This window comes from Pithys albifrons, chromosome 16 (genome assembly GCF_047495875.1).
Source record: "Pithys albifrons albifrons isolate INPA30051 chromosome 16, PitAlb_v1, whole genome shotgun sequence".
NCBI lineage: Eukaryota > Metazoa > Chordata > Aves > Passeriformes > Thamnophilidae > Pithys > Pithys albifrons.
The window spans coordinates 9502345-9526202 of NC_092473.1; the positions used below are offsets into that span (position 1 = coordinate 9502345).

Sequence of the window (23858 nt, forward strand, 5' to 3'; positions counted from 1 at the left end):
TCGACCCGGCCCCGCTCACGGCGTGATGGAGTCTCCGGCACTCAGACGCAGAAATACTCGGCCGCCCACACCTGGAGCTGTGCAGGAAAGGGCGCCTTTTAAATCTAACGGTGTGCTTTGGTGTGTGTCTTGTGGTGTCTAATTAGAAGCCCCTAAGTTCTGTACCAATCTCTATTCTACTGAATGTGGTTTCCTTACCGGCAAAACAGGGGTGTTACATTCCCAGTGCCATTCATTCCTCTGACAGCCCGTTTGTTGAAATTTAGCTATTAATTTTTCCAACTCCTTCTTCCCACCTTGTTTTATAGGGACTTGGTTCTGCCTTAGCAGTCTGACATTACGTTTTAATGATGCTCTCACAGGTTCTGCCAATTTTGGATGGCCCAGGACACCCATAGCACATTCCAAGGGAATAACTACATTTTCTGCCTCAGCCAAGATTTCTTCTTCTGATGGTTCAAGAGAGTGTAACATAAGAACTTGGGCTTCCAGAGCCTTAGTTTCAGGGATATGAACTTTTATTTTTCCTTCCTCAGAAGGTATTTGTGCCTCTAATTTGCTTGAAATGTCTCAGGCATAGGACAGTCTGGCATACATAAAAATTGGTGCACTTCCCAATTTTAAATTTCAAAGGCTGAAAGAATGGCTGATTTTGCCCTTCCCCAGTGGCACCAACTACATTTATAATTTACTGACTAAATTTTCCTCTACACTTATTGAAAACACAGCTCCAGTATCCACTAAGAAATCCATTTTCTCACTCCCCAGTGTTAATGCCTCCAGAGGTTCAGCTGGGGATGACACCTCTGGTCCCCATCACACATCTTCCCATAGGTAGCATGAAAACAAGCACAAAACCTAGTTCCTAAATTCCCTTTACCCTAATCCAGCGAGACTTTCCAGCAGCCCCGTTATGCCTCCCCACAGCAATGCCTTATTAAATCCCTTAATAAATCCCTTAATAAATGCCTTAATAGATCCCTTAATAAATGCCTTGAACTCACCAGATCCCGAGACCAAGAGGATCGCCTCAAATAAAATTTTTGGTGTGCTCTGGAGTCCTCAGGATCCCAGAATCTGTGGAGCATCAACAGCACTGTCCCACCTGGGTCACCAGAAAATGTCACCAAAAATCAGGAATGAAATGCTCTAATACTCTTTATAGTATTAGAAAGCAGCACTACTTTATTTTTGGCACTGGGTGTGCAGGGGGTATCTCCTTCCATCACACACACCGAGATATCCAACACACTGATTTGTATCTCTGTAACTAACACATATTCGTAACATTTCCCAAAGCTCAAACATATATGCTAAACACTTTTGAGAATTCTTTTACATATTTACATCACTTTTCCACACTCATTTACATTAGAGGAGGGGGTTCTGAGTGTCTCCAGTGGTCATTTGGGGAACATCCCATTCTGCAAGTTATTCTTCTTTGGTGATGGATCCCATGCATCCGAGCTGTGTGGGTTGGCCAAGACAGACCTTCTTATGAGCTTTGCTCAGGCACAGTCTTTGCTCTCAAAGCTAAGATATCCACATGCACACATTAATCACTGATACAGGAGAATACAGAATTAAGCACTATCTGATAAAGGTAAAGGAATTGACAAGACATAAACATTATTTGTTACAATTAAGTATTTTCCCAAAATTTCTGCAAACATCTAATACCTGCTGTTACAAGAGACATACATTAATTAGCAATACTGCAGGTATCTAAGACTTGCAATTAGAGAACTTCAGAAATCAGTCTACTGCTGAAATTTTATTTTTGATTCCTGAGTGTTTTAGAAGAGCCACATTCAGACAGGATTGGTGCCTTTCTGATTAAAAAAGGACCCAAGGAAACTAAACGCAAACAATTTTCTTGGCTTCATTGGCATTGTAGGCTTCTCCCTTTAGTTTGCAGCTGACCACGAGTCATAGACAAATTTTGCTGCTACTGCATCTTCAACTGCCATCCCTGAAAAAGAATTGAAGGCACCTTCAGCTGTACCAGTAAAGTAGTTTCACAAGGGAACAGGAAGACACAGGAAATGATCGAACTGGGCAGAACAGGAATTATTCCCCATCCCAAACACCCACAGTGTGACATTCAAGCTCTATTACCATCCTGTAACTGCTGGGTGTGTGCTCTATCTAGTTGATGTCACAGTGGGAATCTGATTTTCAGTGCTCATATCCCAACTTGGCCCTTTCAGAGATGTCAGGCAGCTCAGAGCATGGTAAACCATCTCCACTCTTGCTTTTTCTCCAAACACCAGCCCCACAACCCACTCTCACGTTGTCTGTGGGTCAGACAGACCCCGTGGGGGCAGCAGCAGGGCCCTGGGGCTGGAGCTGCATTAGAAATGCTGCACTCATGTCCTCAACAACTCAAAATACAAAATGTGCTTCCTACTGTTTGCTTGCCTTCCTAGCACTTTTCCTTCCATCAGTCCTGCTACACAAAGAAAAAGGGAAAGCAAAAGGGAAAATGCAAATCACATTCTGCTTCCTTGGGGACAGGGCATGGTCACAGCAGCTCTGAAGATGAGCAGCAGCTTTCCCACCCATGGGGGACCTCAGAAATGACAAGGCATTGTTTCCTGTCACATGTGGACACAGGAGGGGCTCTGCTTACCCAATGACTTAAACACTGTTGTTTTCTCAGGCAGGGCAGGTTTTGTCCCATTCAGCACCTCTCCCAGCTCAGCAAAAATCTCTGCCTGTGAAAAAAACACATATTTACACACAACCATTACATTCATAAATGCATTAAGAGAATAAACCCTTTATTTCTCAAATGATTTCAGAAGGCAGAAATCCTCCAGCTCTGCATGCCAGAACTGATTGCTTTCCATGGGGAAGCAGATCAGTATTCAGACAAATAATGGACAAACTGGACACAAATCAGAGGAACAGAATGGTTTCCAAAGAAAAACAACTGGCAGACTTTCCTCAGTCAGTCAATAGCTTGTTCCTCAGCCAACAAAACACACAGGATCCCACACACATTACCAGAGCTGGAGCTCTGATGTTAAACCTCAAAAGTGTAAATCACATTTGTTCTGCAGAAACATTAAAAAAGAAAAAGAAAACTCCATTCAACCTAAAAGAGTCCCCGTGGTCACATTTGTGCACATCACTGTCTCCTTGGCTCGTGTGGTCCCTTCTCCAGAGGTCTGATGGGTCAATCCCACCAAAATCTTATGGGAAGAAACATACGGGATTTAACAAATGGATTTGAAGAATATTTAAGACAACCAAACAATGTAGGAAAGGGAGGTCTTTCAAAAAACAATCCTTTGTTATCATACACAAAGGCCAGTGCTGAACTCCTGCTACTGTAATATCTGCCATTTAGTGGTAGATACAGAAGCTGTGTGGTTTTGTCAAAGACACACAGAAACCTCAGTCTGAGATCTGTTTATCCTTCAACCTGTGCCTGGGAAGTGTTAACAACCACATCTGATGTTCTACAAAGTTTCAGTGCAGGACATCATCAATAACAACTCGTTTCAAATCCAAGCCAAGTGCCACAAAAATTAAAGCCTATCAATTATTACAGAATTCTTACCCCTGATAAAATAACATCTCCTGATTCTGTAAGAGCAGCCTCTCTGGAATCCACAAACAGAACGCAATTCTTCATGAGTTCATCATCCAGTTCTCTCCAGTTTGGTCTGCATGCTCCAACAGCTAAGACAACAAAAATTATAAACTTGTGACCAACATTTAAAATGAATTCAAACCACATTTTGGTCAGACGACAATGTGAAATAACAATGGTCATTGTTATGGAAATGTAATAGACAAAAAATCCAATATTAGCTATGCAGATGTATTGATTGTTAAGACAACAAAAAGATTTCAGTATTTGGTTTGTCAGTAGAGTATCCTTGTCAGCAGACTCTGAGTAGCTGAGGCATATGAATGTCCTCTCCCTTTCTCCATTATCTCTTGTCCTTCATCAGATCATTACCAAACACAACAAAACCAAAAACAACCACCCAGTTACACTGGAGTAATTTCTTTTTTTAGGCTGTCCAATGGTTATGGAAAAGTAAATTCCACATTGCCCAAATTCCTCCTCAAACAACACAAATACAGAGGCAAAGAAGGGAGAGAGGTCTTTGTGTCTGTGTCGCTTCAGTGACTGGGGACCTGAATTGATTGTATTTGAGGCTTCCAAGCCATGACACAACACAGACAGCAGCTTTCCATGACAAAGGACTAAATTGAGTTTGAAAAATTGGTAGGATGCTCCTGGAATGTGGGACCTTTCTCCAAATTGGTCCCTTGGAGAAGTTGCTTTTGTCTTATTATTACACTATTTGGAAAGTGCACAAGGTCATCTAACCAGGCCCACAATTACTCAAAATAAACAAAGAGGGGCATGTCCAGAGACTCCAAACAATTGTGTGGCAACATCATTGCATGGCAGGCAACCACAACAAAAAAGGCAGCCCTGAAACCTCACCATAATTACAGCTCAAATGATGAAGTTCTTAACTCAATTATTGCATCTTTGTAACTAAAGTAAAAAGGCAGATCAATGTCATCAGCCCAAAAAGAAACAGAGGGACTTACAAAAGTGGGGAAGAAAACATGACAACAAACAGGGAAAAGTCACAAGGAGCACTAACCCCTTGGGAAATACATGTTTGTGTGGGTCATTTCCAAGGAGAGCAAGGTGAGAACAAGTGACAACATGAGGACAAAGGTGCTGCACCACCAGGGAAAATAGCACATCCATCCCATTCTCTAGCAAAAATCTCCTCCTGGAATATGAAGGACTTCTGGCTCCAGCTAAACAGGAAGACAGAGCTGGGAAAAGTGGTCCTCACCAAAGAGGAAAAGTCAAAATGGAAAGAACATTAATTACAAGAAGCACAGGGAATGGCTTTTCAATAGATGTTGATGCTGAGCAGTGTGATAATAAACACATCCTTTGAGCAGTGAAAGCACAGCCTACCATTAATGTGGGCACCTGCCTTCACCCAGGCCCCAGCCAGGATGGGGGCGGTTGCCATGGTGACTGTGACAATCACATCAGCCCCAACAACAGCCTCCTGAGCCGAGGAGCAAACATGCACGGGCCCACGGACAGAGCTGGCAAACTTCTCTGCCTTCTCCCTGCTGCGATTCCAGATCCTCACCTGCAAGGGCAAAAGGACATAAAAAAACACAGATGAGCTTGGACAATGTCTCCCTGCTGCAACAGAACATTGGTCTCAGTTACCAGTAGACAATTGTCAGCACCCTTTGAGCTGCCAGTGCAAAGCACAGCACTGGGAGGGCTGGGGGAACATCAACTTCAACCCAGCCACTCCTGACACAACTTCCTTGCCTGGACTTTATTTATGGCAAATCCTGACACATAACAGAGAGCAATACATTTATCCTGTGAAGATGTGTCCATTACCTCCTTAAATGGGAACAGTTCTGTGAAGATTTCGTAATGGCTGTAGGCTTGAACACCAGCTCCCAAAATGCACAGCACCTCTGCCAAAGGTGGCATTAACAACTGAAAGGGATCACAAATAAAGAGAATGTGTAAGGACAAAAGATTCAGAGATATTACATATACATTTCAAAATACTACAAGAGACAGCAGTATTGTTACTCATTTTACATAACAAATGATGTGATTTTTAGGTAAAAAGCAAATATTGATTCAAAGAAAGAAAATTACAGAGGAAGACACCTCAATAAATTACTAGAAGAGAAGCCACAAAAACATGGCTCAGCTTCCTTCCCCAATCACACACAAAGTCTTAAAGCCAGACATGACTCACTCAAAACACACAACTCTGATTTGAAGTTTTCCCTGAAAGTACATATGTTATCAGAAATCTAATCAAGCTGTATTTGATGAAAATTCACATTCAATTGATTTAAAGAAAATCTAGGTATTGATGGTAAAGCACAATTTCATTAGAGCTTGGCCAGAGCTGGAGACACACAGAGAGCTCATGCTCCAAAGTACGTGTCTACTGTGTACAGAAATGGAGCGATGTTTATACAGGTAGTTTCACATATTATCTATTTCAGACACTTGTCAGGTTTACATATGTTTTCTAATGTAAGAATGTTATATAATATAATATAAATTTAAACATACTCTCTTCTTCCCCTCCATCCACGTTTCTGCCCTCTTGCTGAGGTGCTAAACGGGCCTTCTCTTATCAATCTTTCATTCAAGCAAGCTCCTAATTCCTCTTTATCTCAACTCTTCACATTTAAGGCAAGCTTATGTCCCTGCTAGCAGTTACTTTTTGCAAAGTCACAATGAACATTTAAAATTTTTTATGCTATAATTTTTGTCGCTGTTTAACAATGAAAGCCATTTCCACCATTCCTTCCAGTTACTTTACATCAAACCCCACTAACTCCACCCCACTCAGAGAACACAAGACACACCTTGGTAGCAATGGCAGAAACTGCAGCTGTTCGTTTTGCTGTGATGACACTGCCATCCAGGACCTGGAAAAAAACTCAAACAGATCAAAATGAACACTTAAAATAGGAATAAACACCGAGCTTTTTCATCCAATTACTCAACGATGTGATATTACAGGTATAAAGGATACACACATATAAAAGTCAGCAATTACTATTACAGCAATCACAAACCACAGAAAGTCGTGCTGAAACTGGGAAGGTTCTCTGTGTATTCCAGCTCTTCCATGGCATTCCACCAGCACAAACGGAAGGGATGGTCAGAGCTGAGCCACCTCAAAGCCACCCAGCTCCTCATGCACTGCACTTCCCTGGCTCTCCAGCACAGGGAATAGATGGATAGAACTCTGATCCTCTGCACTCCAGTGAGACCAGGGACCACTGCACGCTGCTTCACCATCTGCACTGTCTGGGTCTGTACAAAGGGGCACAGGGACCCACGGAATTCCTTCCATGTGCATCACACATGGGGCACTCCTGTCTCGATGCATCAGCTACTGCACACAAATAAATCAGGGGGGTTAAAAACTGACAGGTTGGGTAGGAAAGCCCAAGACAGTTTGCTTGACCAGTCATGGCTCTTTAATACAATTCCCTGCAATTCAAATTGTGAATCTCTTTCAGCTTAGAATTAAAATCGTTCATTTCTTTATTCAGCAAGGTGTTTTTCTTTTTTCTTTTTTTTTTTTTTGCGTTTAAATGTAAGGTAAACTTTTTCTAATTAGAGTATGCAGAGGCACACAGGAGACTTACAGCTCTCAAAGTACCATCGCGCGGGTCAAACAATAGAATAATCGCTTGGTGAGAAGGGGCAGAGGAATCCTTCTGGTGCTCATACAAAGTCAGCAGTTTGGTTGTCAGCGCATCATCCGCAGCGCTGTACGCGGGCATGACCAAGAGGCACCTGAGGACACAATTCCCGTGTCACTCGCGGACCTTTGGCACTGCCGCTCGCAGCCATCCCCGGCCACGGGTCCCCTCCCCGCTCACTCGGTTCCGAGGCACTCCCGGCTCTGCCCCGGCCCCCGGCCCGCCCGCAGCCTCACCCGCCGTGGCCGCGCACGGCCAGCACGGTGCGCAGCGGCTGCTCCACGCCTCCCTCGGCGCCCGCGGAGAAGTTGCCCAGGGCGGCCTCCAGCGCCGGCAGCAGGAGGCTGGCACGGGGCAGGTGCTGCTCCACATCCCGGGCGCCGATGAACGCGGGCGGAGCCGAGCCCATGGCGAGCACCGGCGGGACGGGACCGGGACCGGGACCGGGACTGGGACCGGACCGGACGGCACGGGGTGACAGGACTCCCACACCGCACACAGCCCGCACCGCCCCTCGGAGAACTCTCCGGGACATCCCCGCCCCCCGGTCCAGCCCCGCCTCCGCCACCTCTGTCCCTCTACGGGCGCCGTCGGGAGTCCCGGGCCGTCCCTCTAAGGCCGGTGCCGCACGAGCGCTCGGGCGGTGCTGCCGCGCCCGCAGCTCCGCCGGGCAACCCTCCCTCAGGCCCTGCGCGGGGCGGGGCGGGCCCGCCGCTGTTTGTGTGCGGTTCGGCACAGCCGCGCCGGGACCCCATGCCCCGAGGGACCGCCCCGGGGGCCTGCCCGGAGCGACGGCCTCGAGGCACAGCCGCGATCCCGCGGGCATTCTCGAGGGCATTCCCCAGGACATTCTCCAGGACATTCCCCAGAACACCCCCAGGACACCCCCAGGACATCCCCAGGACACCCCCAGGCTGTCCCGTCCGCGCTCCCCCGGCGGTGCCCGGCAGGGGGCGCCGCTCCGCGCAGGCGCACATTGCGGCGGTGCCCGCTCGGGGGCGCTGTTCCCGCTGGCTGCTCCGCCAGAGCAGTCGAGTTCGGGGCGGGCCGGCCGGAAGGGCGCGGCGCGGGGCGTGCCGGGAAGGAGGGGCTGTCCCTGCGGCACCGCCATCTTGTCCTGTCCGCGGCCGAGCAGAGGGTCGGGGGACCATGAGGGGCTTCTCGGGGGCCGCGGGGTCCCTCTCGGTGAGGGTGACCCGGGGGCGTCGTGCGCGGTGCGGGACAGGCGCAGTGGGCGGTGGCAGCCTGACTCCGCGGCCGGCGGGGCGGCCGGCGGGTGAAGGTCGGACGGGCCCGGGCAGGGAGCGGCCCCCGGCGGGGCGCGGGGAGAGGGGCAGCGGCCTCTGAGGGCGCCCGGCCGCGCGATGGGAGCTCCGGCTGCTCGTGGTGCCGAGGTGGTGCCCTGGCACCGCGGCTCGGTCTGTCCCAGGCGGGAGGGCACAGCAGGGCGCTGGTCCTGCTGCAGAGGCTCCCGGAGGGCTGGAACCGGGCTGGGATCTCCGCTGGAAACGCGCCCGAGCAGGATGGAGAGTGACTTCTGCGAGAATGACAAAGTGTTCTACACGTGCTCTAATAATTCATAAATATGGGGGCCGGGAGGTTGAAATTGGGTGTCTTACCCAAGGTTTGCTCGGGGAAGAAAGAAGTTTTTCTTTGACTTACACACTGAACAGCCTGTGGTAATGGAAAGGGAATGACATCCTTGGTATCCCTACAGTGAGGGCAGTGGTGCTTCTGTCATTCAGTTTTCACCTTGACATGTATCGGTATGAAGTTAGTTTTTTACTTGAAAGTAAAAATAATGTGTAAGTTTATGCTACAAGTGTGAGCAACTTCCAAGGAGGGTGTAAAAGAATAGCATTTCAGATTTGAAATCAGTAGTGTTGTCATTTCTGTTCCCAGCTGGTGCAGGGAAGGCTTTTGCAGTGTTCACCTCTTCTGTGTGAAGGGTTGCTTCTGGTTCTTAGAATCCTGGAATCATGGAATTGTCACCAAAAATCAGTAAAACTCTGTACCACTCTTTGCAGTATTAGAAAGTAGGCAGCAGGGGCTGTCTCCTCACATGTCACATGCACTACACCCTTGAATTAGCAGTTTATTTATACTGTAGAGATATACATGTTCAATCTTTTTTCTTAGAAATAGGCTGGACTGTGTTAATTTTTCCCTGAAGTAATTAGCGTGTCTACACAGCAGCTCTTAGAAGAGGCTGAATTATGTTAATTGTTTCCTTATAAGAAGTTTTTTTCAGTTACACAGCTGGGACCCCTGGTTGCCCCCGAGTATGGACTTGATGAGCAGTCTGGGGCACCCAGATTAATTATGGCATTAACCATATCAATTTTTAGCCCCTAGTTTTGTAACAGAAATGTTTGGGTTGGGAAGGATCTTAAAGATCATCTGGTTCAATCCCCGTGCCCTGGGCAGGGATGTCACTCACTGGATCTGGTTGCTCAGAGCCCCGTCCAGCCTGGCCTTGGGCCCTTCCAGGGATGGGGCAGCCACAGCTTCTCTGGGCAGTCTGTGCCAGGGCCTGCCCACCCTCACAGTTAAGAATTTCTTCCTAACACCTCATCTAAACTTGTCCTCTGTCAGTTTGAGAGCATTGCCCCTTATCCTGTCACTGTTTGCCTGGATAACGAGTCTTTCTGCATCTCCTTTATAAGCCCCCAATGAACTGCAGGGCTGCAGTGGGGTCTCCCCAGAGCCTTCTCTTCTCCAGGCTGAACATGCCCAGCTCTCTCAGCCTGTCTGTGTAGCAGAGGAGCTCCAACCCTTCATCTTTGTGCTCTCTGGGCCTGCTCTAAGAGGTCCCAGCTGCAGTTTGGGGATTTTCCTGTGTCCTTCCTGTGTGCAGCGCTCAGTGTAGACAGCCTGGTGCTCTGAGAGGGGACTCTTCAGGAGAGGGAGAAACAAGAGCTTTCTTACAGTGCTGTTTCTGGAATTTTCATAAACCTCATGTAAGCCATTGCACAGGTTTCAACAGTGATGTAAAACATAATCAGAGTAATTACAAGGGAATCACTGTTGTTACTCTGGGGCTTGAAATCCTTCATTGTATTTCTAGTTTAAAATTTGTTGCTTCTTCAGTATGTAATGGAACATGTGATGGACTAATTAAGGAAATCCATTCTCTTATGCTTTCTCCTCCAGAAGAGATTTTACTCACTTAAAGTAGCTCCTAAAGTTAAAACCTCAGCAAGTGCAGCAAAAGTAAAGCTGTCTCCAGAGTCTGAGGATCTTGAGGTCAGTATGAATCCTGGTAGTTTTTTTGTCTCTCCTTTCTTTTTTAAAACTCAGTCACAGCAGAACTGTGACAGTACTTCCAGTGAATGACTAAACTAAATTTTGTTTTCTTTTTAATACAGATCACAAAATTACCAAATGGCTTAGTTATTGCATCTCTGGAAAACTATTCTCCAGCTTCAAGAATCGGTGTGTTTATTAAAACAGGCAGCAGATATGAAACCACCAGTAACCTGGGAACTGCCCACCTGCTTCGTCTTGCATCTAATTTGGTAGGTGTTTATTCCCTTTGTTATTATGTTGGCAGTAGATGCAGTGGTCAAAGGTTTATTATTGCAAAAATAGATGTTAAGGTAAAATTCAATGTAACAAATCCTATAAAGTGGAAACAGTGTACACTGGTACTTGGTTAGTTGGTTTGGGAGCAGGAGAAATGACATCAGTTCCTGGGCAACAGGAAGAAATAATTATTTAGAATTATGCTCTCCTGTGGTCTCTGAAAGTGTGTGTGTATATATATATGTATAGTATATCTATACCCAGCTATGCACATAAATTATTTAAGCTCCAGTAAAAATTGTTCTAGGTGGCTGGTACAAACTCAATTTCATGCATGTGTGTGGACTATTTCTGAATAGCTTTTCTTATTGCTGCCATTAACCCAAAATGTGTTTTTTAAGTAGCTGGAATCGTAAGTTGCCTTTTTTATTTTTGAATAGACCACTAAAGGAGCGTCCTCTTTCCGGATCACTCGTGGCATTGAAGCTGTTGGGGGCAGCCTGAGGTTTGTAACCACATAGAAAGATAATCTGTCCTGGTAAGATGCAAATGAGCTCTGAGTGAAGGAAACAGCAGACAAAATGCACAACAATACGTGGGTGGATGAGCTCAGTGTGGAACTGGTACTTGAGAAGTGAATGTTGTCAAGGATATTGTGGGTTTGGTTCTAGTAATCTTCCTGAGTGCACTCATGATTTGTATTTTAAAAAGGCCTTTCAGTGAGCAAAATATAAATGTTTAAGTGGAAGAAATATAATTTGTCCAGAAGCCTTTTCAGACTTCAAGATTAAAGTTCCTGAAGTCAGTAGATCACTTTTTTCTCCATCTTTTGTGAATAGATACTGCTCATCATACTGCAAGTTTGGGAACAATTCAGGCAGTAGTTGGCTTTTGTGGTTTGAGGTTTTGAAGCCTAGAAAACAAGACTAAGAGAAGTAAAAGAGGGATCTCGCTGTGCCTGCTTTCTTGCAATGTATCTTGAAATTATCCAGTAAGATTATTTTATCTAGAATTTGGCAAAAACAGTGTTTTATGACTTGAGACTCTTCTATTCTTGTCAATGACAAATGCATTGGAGCAAAAGGACAAGATCAACTATGTTTTCTGCCCAAAGAGAATAATTTCTGTATTTCTTTATTTAATATGTGTAAACATTTTTCTTCTGCTATTCAGCCTTATTTCCTGTTTTACCTTCAGTCACCATGGTTTTGTAAATTCTGATGGTCACAAGACACTTGTTATTACTTGAATAATGAAAATGGGAGTTTTAATTGTCTGTTTCTGTAGTCTGTGTATTATCATTGCTTCAAACAGTCATCCCAAGCAGATTTAGGGTTAACTGGATATTCCAGTCCATATCTTGCTGATGAATTCAATCAGTGGGAATATGTGTGAAAATCCACTTCTGTGTTCTCCTCTGAAACGGATTTTGGTTTTTTCTCATTTAGTGTGTCCGCAACAAGAGAGAAAATTATTTACTCTGTGGAATGTCTGCGAGACTATGTGTAGGTATCCAGATGTGCCATAAAGGGAATTACTGTGTTCTTTTGCTCATAGTGAAGATCTGTCATTTTACAGGGTGGGAGGAATATCCTCATGCTTTTGTAATAAACCAATAAATCACTGTATTAATATTCAACTTCTCTGTCATATTCCTGAGCGTATGAACATTACAGACTGAAGTTGAATTCTTGTACTTTGTACAGCTCTGATACATTTTGTTGTTAGTATGTTGCTTGCAGATTAGTTTGAACTGGAGGAGTGTTACTTGTGTATAATACCTGTGTAACTGTTTTTTATCCAGAGATACAGTAATGGAGTATCTGCTTAACGTCACCACAGCATCAGAGTTCAGACCATGGGAAGTAGCTGATCTTCAGCCACAATTAAAAGTTGATAAAGCAATTGCGTTTCAGAATCCTCAAGTTGGTAAGTGTACGTTCTAATCCACTGCTCTGTGAGAGTTCCTTCAAAATGAAAAAATGTGGAAAAAATAGTTTACCTTTTGCTCTGTTGCATGACCATTTAATTTTTCAGCTTGTTTATAGGTAGGATCTTTCTGTTGTTACAGAACTTCTTTTAATAGACAGATTTTTCCAGCCCACGATTTAGCAAGTAACGTGCTGAAAACAGTTTACACCTTTCTCTCTGACAGCTTCCAGTTTACCTTTTTAATTCTTTTTGAGTACAACCAAAGAATGTGCAAGTCACAGCTGTTGTTCACAATGTAGTTGCAACAGCTTGTGCTGAAAACAATATTTGGGTATTATTCATTGTTGGGAAAACAGTATTCTACAAAAGACTTCTTGAATTTTTATGGCTATTTTGGTATAAAAACAATATATATTTTCATCATACTGAAAATGCATTCTGGCTTTAAAATTGTAAATTTAGGTTTCTGTGTTTAAGGAAAAACAGAAAGACAAACACAAAGCCTCAGCCAGGTCACGTCTATTCGACTGTATGTTATATATCTGTTAACTCTGGTAATCCAAGATCACTGTGGTTTTTCTGCACAATGAACACAACCTGTACCATTCCATGAGGTCTGCTCACCTCATAACCCATTGAAGGTGACAGTGCCATGTTGGGGAAGTCTCTGGCTTGTACTGAAGTGCCAGCATTTTTTTAAATGAGTTTTTTTTCATTTTGTGTTTAACTTGTATTAACCACAGGTTAGTTTTCATAGTAATTCAATATTTTCAGTTACAGTTATGTTCAGAACTATAAAGAAAGAAATGTCATATTTCTTTTGAGGAAAAAGTATGAACAAATAAAAGGAGAATGTCAAAGAGGAATGAGTAGAATGCTCTTGGATACAAGAAAATGCTACAGAGAAGGGAACTGAAGACACTGGCACCCTTCATCTGAGTAGGGAGATAGATGAGACACCTCACAAAGATACAAATAGTATTATAGGCAGCCTGTTCTTTTCTCAAGATCAAGGACAAGGGATGCTTGCAGTGAAGATGATGATTCTGAACCTAATTAAAACATCTTTGGGGATTGTTGTTTGCTGCTGCTCCCCTTCCTCCAAACACTGATTGTATTTATAGCTTGCTGTTGAGCCCAAAAAGTATTGAGTGTATACAAGCCGTTAGTTTGTTTTGGTTTCTTTTCAATAAGTTACAAAAGAAAAGGATTTGGATGAAACTTCCTGTGGATTGGATTATTCTAGACCTGCTTTTGCAGATCTTAGGGTGCCTAAAGTGGACGACAGCTCTGTTTCATTTAGTTCCATTCATAACCTTCATTACAAGTGTCTCATGTTAGTCATCATCACTGAAACTTTGTTGCTCTTAGGAGTGCTGGAAAACTTGCATGCTGCAGCTTACAAGAATGCTCTGGCAAACCCCTTGTATTGTCCAGATTACAGAGTTGGAAAAATTACATCTGAGCAGGTAGGATTGTTTCTGTCACGTTATCAGGAATGGGTGGTGTCACTTGGGAGAGTTAGTTTAGTAAATATACAGTATTTACTGCCTTATTGGTCTGGTGTTAACGTAATTTATTTTCATGCAGTTTTTAATACTGGGTACAGAGCTTGTGTTCACTTTAGAGAGGTGTTTATTGTCAGTGGCTTTCTGTTGATAGTGAGGCTGTCCGTGAAATTCGTGTGTTCTTGTATAAAAGGGTGTTGTGGTTGTCACAGGGGAATGGAATAAAATACCATTCCATAGACAGTTCCTTTGGGAGCCATTGGGGTTTGCTGCATGAAGTACAAGGGGGTATGTCAGAAACACACTCAGGGTTTTTGTCCTTTATACAGAGTACTCTAAAACCTGATTTTACTCTTGCAGCTTCACCATTTTGTACAGAACAATTTCACAAGTGGGAGAATGGCTCTTGTAGGAATAGGTATGTATGTTCTTGGATGGACACTGTGGGTCATACGGGAAAACTCTGGTAGAAATTCGAGTTCTGTGTAGAAGTAAATTGTGGTACACTTCACACACTTTCATCTAACTGCTGTAGGTTTTCAATGTCATTGCATTACTTGGAATAATTTGTATTGCAGGTGTAAAGCACTCTGACTTAAAGCAAGTTGCAGAACAATTCCTAAATATCCGAAGTGGAGCTGGTGCTTCTGGTGCAAAGGCTGTCTATCGAGGGGGTAAGTGTGATTCTTGTACCTGTTCTGAGGGACTGATTTCCTGTTATAAATGTTGTATTATTCAAAGTTGCAACTTGAAACTATGTGGTTGCACTAAATGCTGGACATGGGAGGTAACCGGTTCAGAGGCTTATGTAATAAGCAGAGGATTATTCCTCACCATGGAAAGTTCTGGGACTGAACCTAGATCTTCAACAAAGTTTTACTGCAAGACCATTTATTCTATAAGGTAAAAAATATGGCATAGTAAGGGATTTGGTTTTGTGCATGAAAGAAAGTTTTTGACTGTAAAGGACTTTTAAATTTAAATAATCTACAGGCTGCTGACAGCTTCATGTTGTATTCCTGAGTCAACACGCAGTAACATAAGACCTTGGCCTCTCTCTTGAGAGGGAAATGTCTCTGTGCCTCTGAATGCACAGTAGTTTCTAACTGAACACTTAACTGCCTTTTATTCTGTTGTTGTATTTTTAGGAGAAATCAGAAAACAGAATGGTGATAGCCTTGTCCACGCTGCTATTGTAGCAGAAGGAGCTGCTGTTGGGAGTGCAGAAGCAAATGCCTTCAGTGTCCTTCAGCACGTTTTAGGTGCAGGGCCCCTTGTCAAGAGGGGAAGCCATGTCACCAGCAAACTGGCCCAGGGTGTTGCTAAAGCAACTAGCCAGCCATTTGATGTAAGTTCCAAGGGTTACTGTACACTAATATTTTATGTAAAATGTGTATTATCTTTGAAAGGTTACGGCCATCAGCTGCAATCTTGATCAGTTCATTCTTGTGCACATTACAGTGTATCAATGAAAGATTCCAATCTGATCTTTCCTCTGCACAGATGGAGTTTAGCTTCCTGAATTAAGTAGTTTAGATAGTAATAGTAGTTATTTTCCTATGCTTGATGCTGAATTGCTCCGATACTTGAAACAGCTGATGAGAATGTTTGCTTTTCAGGCTTCTGCGTTTAATGTTAATTACTCTGATTCTGGGCTCTTTGGGATTTATACCATATCCCAGGCTGCAAATACTGGGGAGGTGAGTATTTGCTGATTGGAATTTAAGTATAAACAGCTTAACCTTCAAAGCAGTGTTTTGATTTGTGATAGGGACTGATTCATGTGAAATAAGGAAATTAATCTGGTTTCCTGAATAAGAATGCTGCATATCCAGTTATGACCCAGCTCTGTAAGATGGGAATGAAACTTGCTGTCTGGGAAGGACAGATCTATAATAGGAACTAGAACTAGTAAAATACCTTTAATTGCTGACTGCAGTTACTGATTTACATTTGTAAACCCAAGTATATGATGAGGACATGCTGGCTCTTGAAGCTGGCAGAACTGAATTCTCATGAAAAATAGTGAGACCATATTAATGTTGTGGTGCAGTTAAAATCTGTAGTGGGTTTTGTGTCTCACTTGGGTTTTTATTACAGTGATTTGTTACAAAGCTCTTCAGAATTATGTTTGGGCAGACAGTCCTAATGTTGTCAGCTTCTCTCCCCTGAAGTTTCCAGGATCCCAGATAATAGAAATAACATGCTGAAATTTGATGTGGAAAGAAGTCTTACATGAATTAATTTTCCTCAGGTCATTAAAGCTGCTTTGAACCAGGTAAAGGCAGTTGCTCAGGGTGGTGTCACTGATGCTGATGTCACAACAGCAAAGTAAGTGTGTAACGAACTGTCTGATGTGATGTAAAGGGAAGTTTCTTAACATGTAGCTGCTTATCAAACAGACTGTCCTGTACAGCAGAGCTTATTATTCTGTAGTTATTTCCTTGGGGAACTGCTCATGGTCCTGCATTAAAACTGAACCGTTGTCAATACTTGTTTCCAAACTGTACTGATTCTCCAGTAGTGTTATTTCCTAATAAAAACTTGTTCATTAATTGTTAATGTATTCTGAAAACTGTTTCAATGTAAGAAATTAGCAAGTATCAGCAGATGCTGTTGGCTTAATCATACTCTGTAGTATTAAGATGTATTTTAATTAGAATCCTAAATTGCATTATTTAGGTATTTCCCTTTACAGTTGCACTGCAGCAATTCCCACAAGAATTACATTAAGCAATCTGTGTCATCTTCAAAGAGTAATAGTAATGAGGGTCTGCAAGTGTAAAGCACTGAATTAGTGATGTTACATCCAAGTGCTCAAAATAGATGCCCCTAGGGATGTTTCAGATGGTGGGGGAAATGACTATTAGGGAAACAGTCACACCAACAAAGTTTTAAAGCTTCAGATTTATAGAGGGTTGTGCTCTTTAGTTGGCGTTTGATCTCCAAGTAGTGTTAAACTGTACTGAGCCTCTGAAACTGCAGTTGTGCAATACAACAATATAGTTCAGATTCACCCCAGTAGCAAAATATTGTCTGTTGCATCTGTAAAATACAAGACCACCTAAAGAACACAATAGCCAGTGTATGATTAGTTCTTTTGTCATTTAAAACAAAATCACTGCATGCATCTGTTCTTGGTGAGAAACACTAGGTGTAAACTTGATGGATTAGTTTGTGTAACTGCATTATTGACTTCAAACAAACAAATCCAGACCTAGAGATCTGACGGTGGGGAGGCAGTAGGTGTTCGAGTACCTGTCATTTTGATGCTTGGGCTATTTATGGTGCCTCCTTCAAAACTATGGAACCCTCCCATACTGGAAGAAGAAAACCTTTAAAAATGGAGAGCAATCTTGAAAACTTAGAAAGCACTAAAACTTCTTTGCATTTACAGTGGTGGAGAGGAGGTAATAGCAGCTCACTCATTCTTGATGCTTTGTTTGGTGCAGAAATCAGCTGAAGGCCAACTATTTGATGTCAGTGGAGACTTCTCAAGGGTTGCTAAATGAAATTGGCGCCGAGTCCCTCGTTTCTGGCACACACACTTCACCATCTGTTGTTGCTCAAAAAATCGACTCTGTAGCCACTGCTGATGTTGTGAATGTAAGTATGTGTTGGCATCTACAGGTGTTCCTTAATCCCTCTGTAAGGTTTTTTTAATGCAAAACTGATGTTCATTTAGGTGTGTTTATAAACACACACATAGAGTATCTTAAAAAAAAGGCAACACATTTACAAATCCCAGCTGGTATCTTTTGATGTCTTTAATTACTTGATTGACAGAAGACCCTTTAATACACTGTAAAAGTAGCATAGCTGGCAATTACATAAAATTCTCATCTACTTAACTTAAATTTACCAAAATTTCCAGGTAAGATTCATGGAAAACTTTATATTCATTCCAGTGCAGGTGATTCTGTGTCAAGGCTTTTTTGATTCCTGAGTCTGGAATATTTGATGTGCTTAATAAAACAAATAGGGTTTCGATTTAACTGCATTGCTCCTGCACATTGTCTTGGTCCTTTTACATGAAGCAAATTTCATACAGAAATCCATCAGAAAGACCTATTCCAAGATACATAACTTGAGTTTTTTCACAGTCATTGCTTATTTGTATTGCAGCAGCAACTAGGAATAGCTTTAGTTGTGAGGAGAGATCTGTATTTTGTGGTGTAATAATTATTCTAGGAATAACCATTTTTAGAGTTTATGCTGTTTATATCCAGCTGTCATTCTGCTGTTTCTGTTTAGATTATAAAGTAATAAGCAGCTGCATTGGAAGCAATTATGTTTATACAGGAAAAGGAGATTGCTCATATGATGATGTATTAAAGTAGAATCAGGATTTGTAGTTTGGTTTAGTGACTTGAAGCTGAGGCTATGAGCAGCATGATAAACTCTTGTATATGTATTTCCTCATAGCTACTTTCCTGATTTATTTTCAGGCTGCAAAGAAGTTCATCAGTGGGAAGAAATCAATGGCAGCTAGTGGGGATTTGGGAAATACTCCTTTCCTTGATGAGCTGTAAAAACAAAATTGGGTACAGATTCAAGATGGACCTGAGCTCTAAGTCACCCATGTTCTAAAGAAATTACTACTAACTTGTTATTTATGAATTCAGTTCTTTAAGAAAATTAATCTGGAGTAATTGTGAGCTTGCACTCATCAAATAAAGTGCTGAGTTCATATGTTTTGTGCTGAGTGTTTTTTCACTGAAAATGTTACCTGGAAGGCTGGTAAGTCTGGCTCTGTACACTGAAGGTAAAAACTAGAGTGAGAAAATGAGGTGAGTTTTAGTTGATGTAAAAAAATACATTAAAAATTATCACTGTGATGAAGACAAATACTGTAATTAGCACTAGTTATCCATGTGTTTTTGTATGTTCAGGAATAATTCTTAACACAATGGCTCCACCATATTTATATCAGCTAAATGAAACTTGCCTTCCAACAAAGCATTGGGAGCACTATATTTTGAAAGGCTGTATGCCATGGTTCTCATAAGAAGTGCTTCTTTTTTCCTGTCGTTTAAAAGTCCTAATCTTTAAGCACTGTCAGTAGTTAAACTGATGAAAACAGACAAGCTTTTTACAGGATTTGAGCAAGATCTTTGGGTATCAGCAGCTGCTTGTAATTGTCTTGACCCGTGGCTGTTACAAGAGGACACGGCCTCTGACTCTGATGGCTTTATTGCCAGCCAGATTTTACGCTCACTGTGGAGGCAGGAGGGGACATGTCCAAACAACCCACACAGGGGCAGGTTGCAAGACACTGTCAGGAGAGGCCAGGGGATGAGTAGGAGGTGCCTCCAAGGGCTGAGGCATTGCAGCAGAAAGTGTGGTGATGAGGTTTGTGTGTGTGTTTTCATGGGTAGCCTGCAGATAATGTTCTCACTACCAGCTGCCAGGGGAAAGCACAGAGCTGCAGTTTGTGCTGCAGCCAAGAACAGCAGAGCACAGGAGCCCAACACCTCTGTACCTTGGGGTATGCCAGGATGGGGTATGGAGGGAGCTGCAATTAGGATGTAAACCTGTGATTCTGGGGGACTGAAAAAGGCAGCAGAATCTGTGCAGCAGACTAAAGGTCTGCCAGCAGCATGGCAGAAATAACTGCACAGAGGAGCAGTATCAGTAAACATTATGTACTGAACTGCAACACACCAGCACTCAGCTTAAACAAGCAGCATCTGCTGCCAGAGGAGGCAGAGCAAGGAGCCATCAAACATCACTTGCCATAAATAATTTGACTCCTTGTTCTTGTAGCCTTTATTTGGGGCTTGCCGTCTTCAAACTGTTGCAAATAGAATTGGTGAGTTTCAGTGATGTGTATTCTTAATATTCAGTGAGTAGTAGTCTAATTATAGATGGGGGAAAAAAACCAAACAACGAAACAAACCAACAACCAAATAAATATCATACATATATTTTTGTATGCCATAGGTATTTTTTTAAGGAATAGATGAAAGTTATTAGCTCACAGGAAAATAATTAAAAAGTATTTAGTTCAAATCCAAATCCATTTCTATTTTATGCTCCAGATTTTTCCACTGATTTTTAAACTTGGATCAAAAGGGCAAAGCCTTTCCTAAAAAGAGGGGTTTTTTATTTCATCCAACAAGTAGATTTCTCTTCCTAGTGCTTGGAATACTAATTCTCTCTGAAAGGTAGAAGAAAGGACTGTCCAAACTATAAAGGCAGTGCTGGGAAAATTGTTCTAATTTAAAGATATGCATTTTCACTGTACAGACAGTAAATTTCTAAACGACTTCATTACGCTCAAGTCTTCGCTTCATAGATTCCAATGTTAGAGACAATTTAATGCTTGGAATTAATATAGCACAGTATCATCCCCAAACTGTATCCAAATCTGATGTAATTGGTCTGGGGACCCATGTGAAACAGTCACATTTACTGACCTTTCAATTATAAGTTTAATACAGGTGTCTGATGTTCCACAAGAAACCCTTAATAACTGGTAATAGTCTGCCAGTACTGATGTGGTTCATTTGAGGTTTAAAGCATTTAGCAAATGAACACCTGCATGGATTATTAAAGCACAGAGATTAGTCCATTGCCACTTTGTAACTACTCTGAGTAATAAAGAGAAATAAAAAGCAAACAATAAGGCAAATTAATTTCAAACCTTGGAAAGTTTTGTGTTACTTGTAGAATGAAATTGAACAATATTACAGTGAACAAAATGTTTTATCCAAGTTTAGTTGTTGCATAAAGGTAATAGCCAAACTATTTTTGGACAAACCTGCTGATGAATAGGAAATCTGGTTTTGCTGGAAAAAATGTATAGACTTAAATCTTGATCTGCTTATGAAACAGTCACCATATCAGCTATTTTAAGATCACAGGTATTTCATTACAGTGGAATGCTGGCACTGAGCTTCATACAGTTTGTGCTGGCTTCTTGGTAATTTTAAATTGAGTTTCTTTTGATCTGTGAAAGTGTAAATAAATCAGAGACAGGCTCAAAGCATAAATGCAGAACAAGAATATTTTCAGTGCTATTACATTTGAATATCACTGTTGATCCTTTTTACCTGGTTTTAGCTTTCCATCGTTACCTGCAGAGCTTTTCTCAGCAAGGTTTGTTACCTGGGGATGTGGCCCATCCTGTACCATTGTGAGACCTGAGCCTTGGCCACCCATCCAGTGTTTGCCATCAATGCTGCAATCAGAGTGTGCCGAGAGGATTTTCCAGTGTTGAGGACTGCCCTTTGAAAAGTGAAAGGAAAACTTTACTAGTTGAAAGTGTCATATCATTCCTCAATAAAAGGTTTAAGGAGACATTTGAGCAGGTGCTGTGCCCACTCCTAATTATCCAAGCAGTTAAGCCTCTCATCCTTCCTTGCTTCTGTAGATAGGCATTGCCTGTTGAGTTGCTGCCAAAAAGCTGTCATAGCAATACTTATAAAAACTGAGTGTTCTCCATAAACTAGCTTTCTGCCAATAAATATACTGGAAGTTGTTCTTACTTAGAAACTTATTTCTTAAAAAGTCACAAATTTCGCCAAGTGAAAAAGCAATAGTGCTGTTACTTAAGTATTCATTGCTAATAGCATTATATTCAGGGAATGTAAGGAACAGAGCACAAAATAATAAAACAGAGGAGTTTCCAGCTATTAAAGACTTCAAGAAAATATTGCATGCGTATAACAAATGGATTTTTCAAATCAAAATTTCTTCTATGCCCTAATTTTTCCTGTTTTAAAAGGAATCATTTCAGCTGTTTTTCATCAAAAGCCTTATTATTTTCTCCACCCTTAAGAAAATTGGTCAAGTATAGATGATTTCAATTGAACATAAGTACAGGGTTTGACTTCCAAATAATAAATCCTACTGATTGCTGTTGAACACTCTAAGATTACTGACATCTGCATTTTGTTTGTGTAGTCTCCCATGCACCTAAAAGACTTACATAAAAATAAACCAAAAAGACAATCGCCCACTTGGCTTCCTGGTATGTTCCATATAGATCAGTTATGCTGCTCTGGGAAAAACAGGCGGGTGTTGACTGCTGGAAGGGAAAAAATATGTCAGTAATTAGGTATTTTCCAAGTACCTGTAGATGTGGGGGCTGTTGGGTTCATTTACTGCAGCACTGTAATAGCAGAATGGCAATATGGAAGGCACAATTACTGTGGCCAAAGCTGGGCTGGTTTCCCACATTTGGTGCATTGTACATTAACTGGCTGCAGATTGCCCACAGTTCTGTGTAGCTGAATCCATGGAAAAGCATATCATCAAAAATGGCTCTGTTTGGGTGAGATTTCCCACCAGGACTGATAAGGTTTTGTTCCACAGACACAGCATAGACACAACGCCGTGTGTCCGTGTTGGGGCTCCACAGCCACATAGCCTCAGTCCTTCCCTTCCCCTCTCCTCACCATTGCTGCAGGAGCAGCCCTGAAATTTGGGGTCATGCCCAGCATTGCAGAGATGGAGAGCAGGGAGCTGAAAAACAGGAGGCAGTTTCTGTGGCGAAGACAGACCTGGCGACGGTTCCCCAGTCCTTGGTGCTGACCAAGCGGCTCATTCTCGGTTCAAAAACACCTTGGCGGCCCGGGATGCGGGGAATGAGGGCAGGGAAGCACCGGGGTACGGGGAAAGTGTTGGGGCCCCGAGGGCGGAGCCGGAGGGGGACAGGGCGGAGCGGCAGCCCCGAGCACCGCCCGCCCCTCACGACAGCCCCGCCCTCAGGCACCGCCCGCCCCTCACGACAGCTCCGCCCCCGGGCAGCGCCCGCCCCGCCCCTCCTTTAGGCCACACCCACTGATGCGCTCTCCCCCCTCCTCGGGGCAAACCCCGCCCCAAGCCCCGCCCACTGGCACTGAGGCTCCCCCTACTTGTGGTAAAGCCCCGCCCACACAGACAAGCCCCGCCCACTCGCCGCTCCCGGGGAGTCGCCGCGGCCCCGCAGACGCCCCGCCCGACCAGGCTGTGGCCCCGCCCCCTGTATAGGCCCCGCCTCTCCCGGCCGGCTATGGCCCCGCCCCCACTAGAGGCCCCGCCCAGCGGCGTTGACCCCGCCCCCACAGGAGGCCACGCCCTCGGCCTTGGCTCCGCCCCCGGGAGGCCCCGCCCCGCCCGGGGCTCGCGGGCCGCGCGGGTTCCCTTCCGGAGCGGCCGTGCCCCCCCCGCCCGCCGGGTTCGCTTCCGGCGCCGTGCGGGGCCGCCGTGCCGAGCGCGGCCGGGCCCGATGGAGCCGCGGCCCTGAGGCGCCCCCGGCCCGCGCCCGCTGCGGCAGCCGGGCGGGAGGCCTCAGCCGGGAGCCGCCGCAGCGCCGGAGGACATGGACAAACTGACCATCATCTCAGGATGCCTGTTCCTGGCCGCCGACATCTTCGCCATCGCCAGCCTGGCGAACCCGGACTGGATCAACACCGGCGAGTCCGCGGGTGAGGGCGGCCGGCGGCGGGACCCGGCAGGTGGCCGGGGGCGGGTGTGCGGGGGCCGGGCGGGGGCGGACCGGGGCCGGGGGGCTCCCCGGGGCAGGAGCCGGGGGGCAGCTCGGCCCGGTCGGGCCCGGGGGCTCCCGAGGTCTCCCCCGGGGCGGCGGCGGCTGGAAGGGGCTGGAGGGGCCTCCGGCCCGGGCAGAGCCCCGGCGGTGCCTCC

General features: G+C 44.1%; 3 protein-coding genes across 4 annotated transcripts in view; 2 read left to right on the top strand and 1 right to left on the bottom strand.

Annotated features, from left to right (window-relative positions):
- Positions 1-1907: 1907 nt before the first annotated feature.
- Positions 1908-7344, bottom strand: LOC139679621 (ketimine reductase mu-crystallin-like). The gene is made up of 7 exons (XM_071571532.1): positions 7207-7344; positions 6415-6477; positions 5417-5518; positions 4967-5150; positions 3569-3690; positions 2633-2717; positions 1908-1972 (listed from the first exon to the last, which is right to left on the bottom strand). The coding sequence occupies exons 1-7, from the start codon at positions 7342-7344 to the stop codon at positions 1908-1910; spliced, it is 759 nt and encodes a 252-aa protein (XP_071427633.1).
- A 657-nt stretch (positions 7345-8001) lies between these two features.
- Positions 8002-18920, top strand: UQCRC2 (ubiquinol-cytochrome c reductase core protein 2). The gene is made up of 14 exons (XM_071570751.1): positions 8002-8448; positions 10417-10509; positions 10632-10781; positions 11229-11293; positions 12237-12293; positions 12593-12717; positions 14092-14189; positions 14589-14646; positions 14807-14902; positions 15377-15576; positions 15848-15928; positions 16483-16559; positions 17681-17834; positions 18677-18920. Exons 1-14 carry the CDS (start codon positions 8017-8019, stop codon positions 18758-18760), a joined length of 1770 nt encoding a protein of 589 aa, XP_071426852.1. The 5' UTR covers positions 8002-8016; the 3' UTR covers positions 18761-18920.
- A 4431-nt stretch (positions 18921-23351) lies between these two features.
- Positions 23352-23858, top strand: part of MOSMO (modulator of smoothened) — a 32293-nt gene continuing 31786 nt past the window's right edge. For both annotated transcript variants that reach the window (XR_011699204.1, XM_071571310.1), the window contains exon 1: positions 23352-23641. Coding sequence is in view for 1 of the 2 variants with exons in the window: in XM_071571310.1 (XP_071427411.1) it covers positions 23536-23641 (106 nt within the window). In the remaining variant the exon portion in view is untranslated. The remainder of the gene's footprint in view (positions 23642-23858) is intronic.

What these genes read in the sequence shown, in the direction of transcription:
- UQCRC2 (XM_071570751.1), top strand. Translation starts at nt 8,017, where the DNA reads ATGCCCCGAGGGACCGCCCCGGGGGCCTGCCCGGAGCGACGGCCTCGA. An exon ending in CAGAGTCTGAGGATCTTGAG is followed by an intron (nt 10,510 to 10,631) that starts GTCAGTATGAAT and finishes TTTTTAATACAG; the next exon opens with ATCACAAAATTACCAAATGG. An exon ending in GTTTCAGAATCCTCAAGTTG is followed by an intron (nt 12,718 to 14,091) that starts GTAAGTGTACGT and finishes TGTTGCTCTTAG; the next exon opens with GAGTGCTGGAAAACTTGCAT.
- LOC139679621 (XM_071571532.1), bottom strand. Translation starts at nt 7,344, where the DNA reads ATGCCCGCGTACAGCGCTGCGGATGATGCGCTGACAACCAAACTGCTG. An exon ending in GAGATGTTATTTTATCAGGG is followed by an intron (nt 2,718 to 3,568) that starts GTAAGAATTCTG and finishes TTTTTTTCACAG; the next exon opens with GCAGAGATTTTTGCTGAGCT. An exon ending in AACAGTGTTTAAGTCATTGG is followed by an intron (nt 1,973 to 2,632) that starts GTAAGCAGAGCC and finishes ATTCTTTTTCAG; the next exon opens with GGATGGCAGTTGAAGATGCA.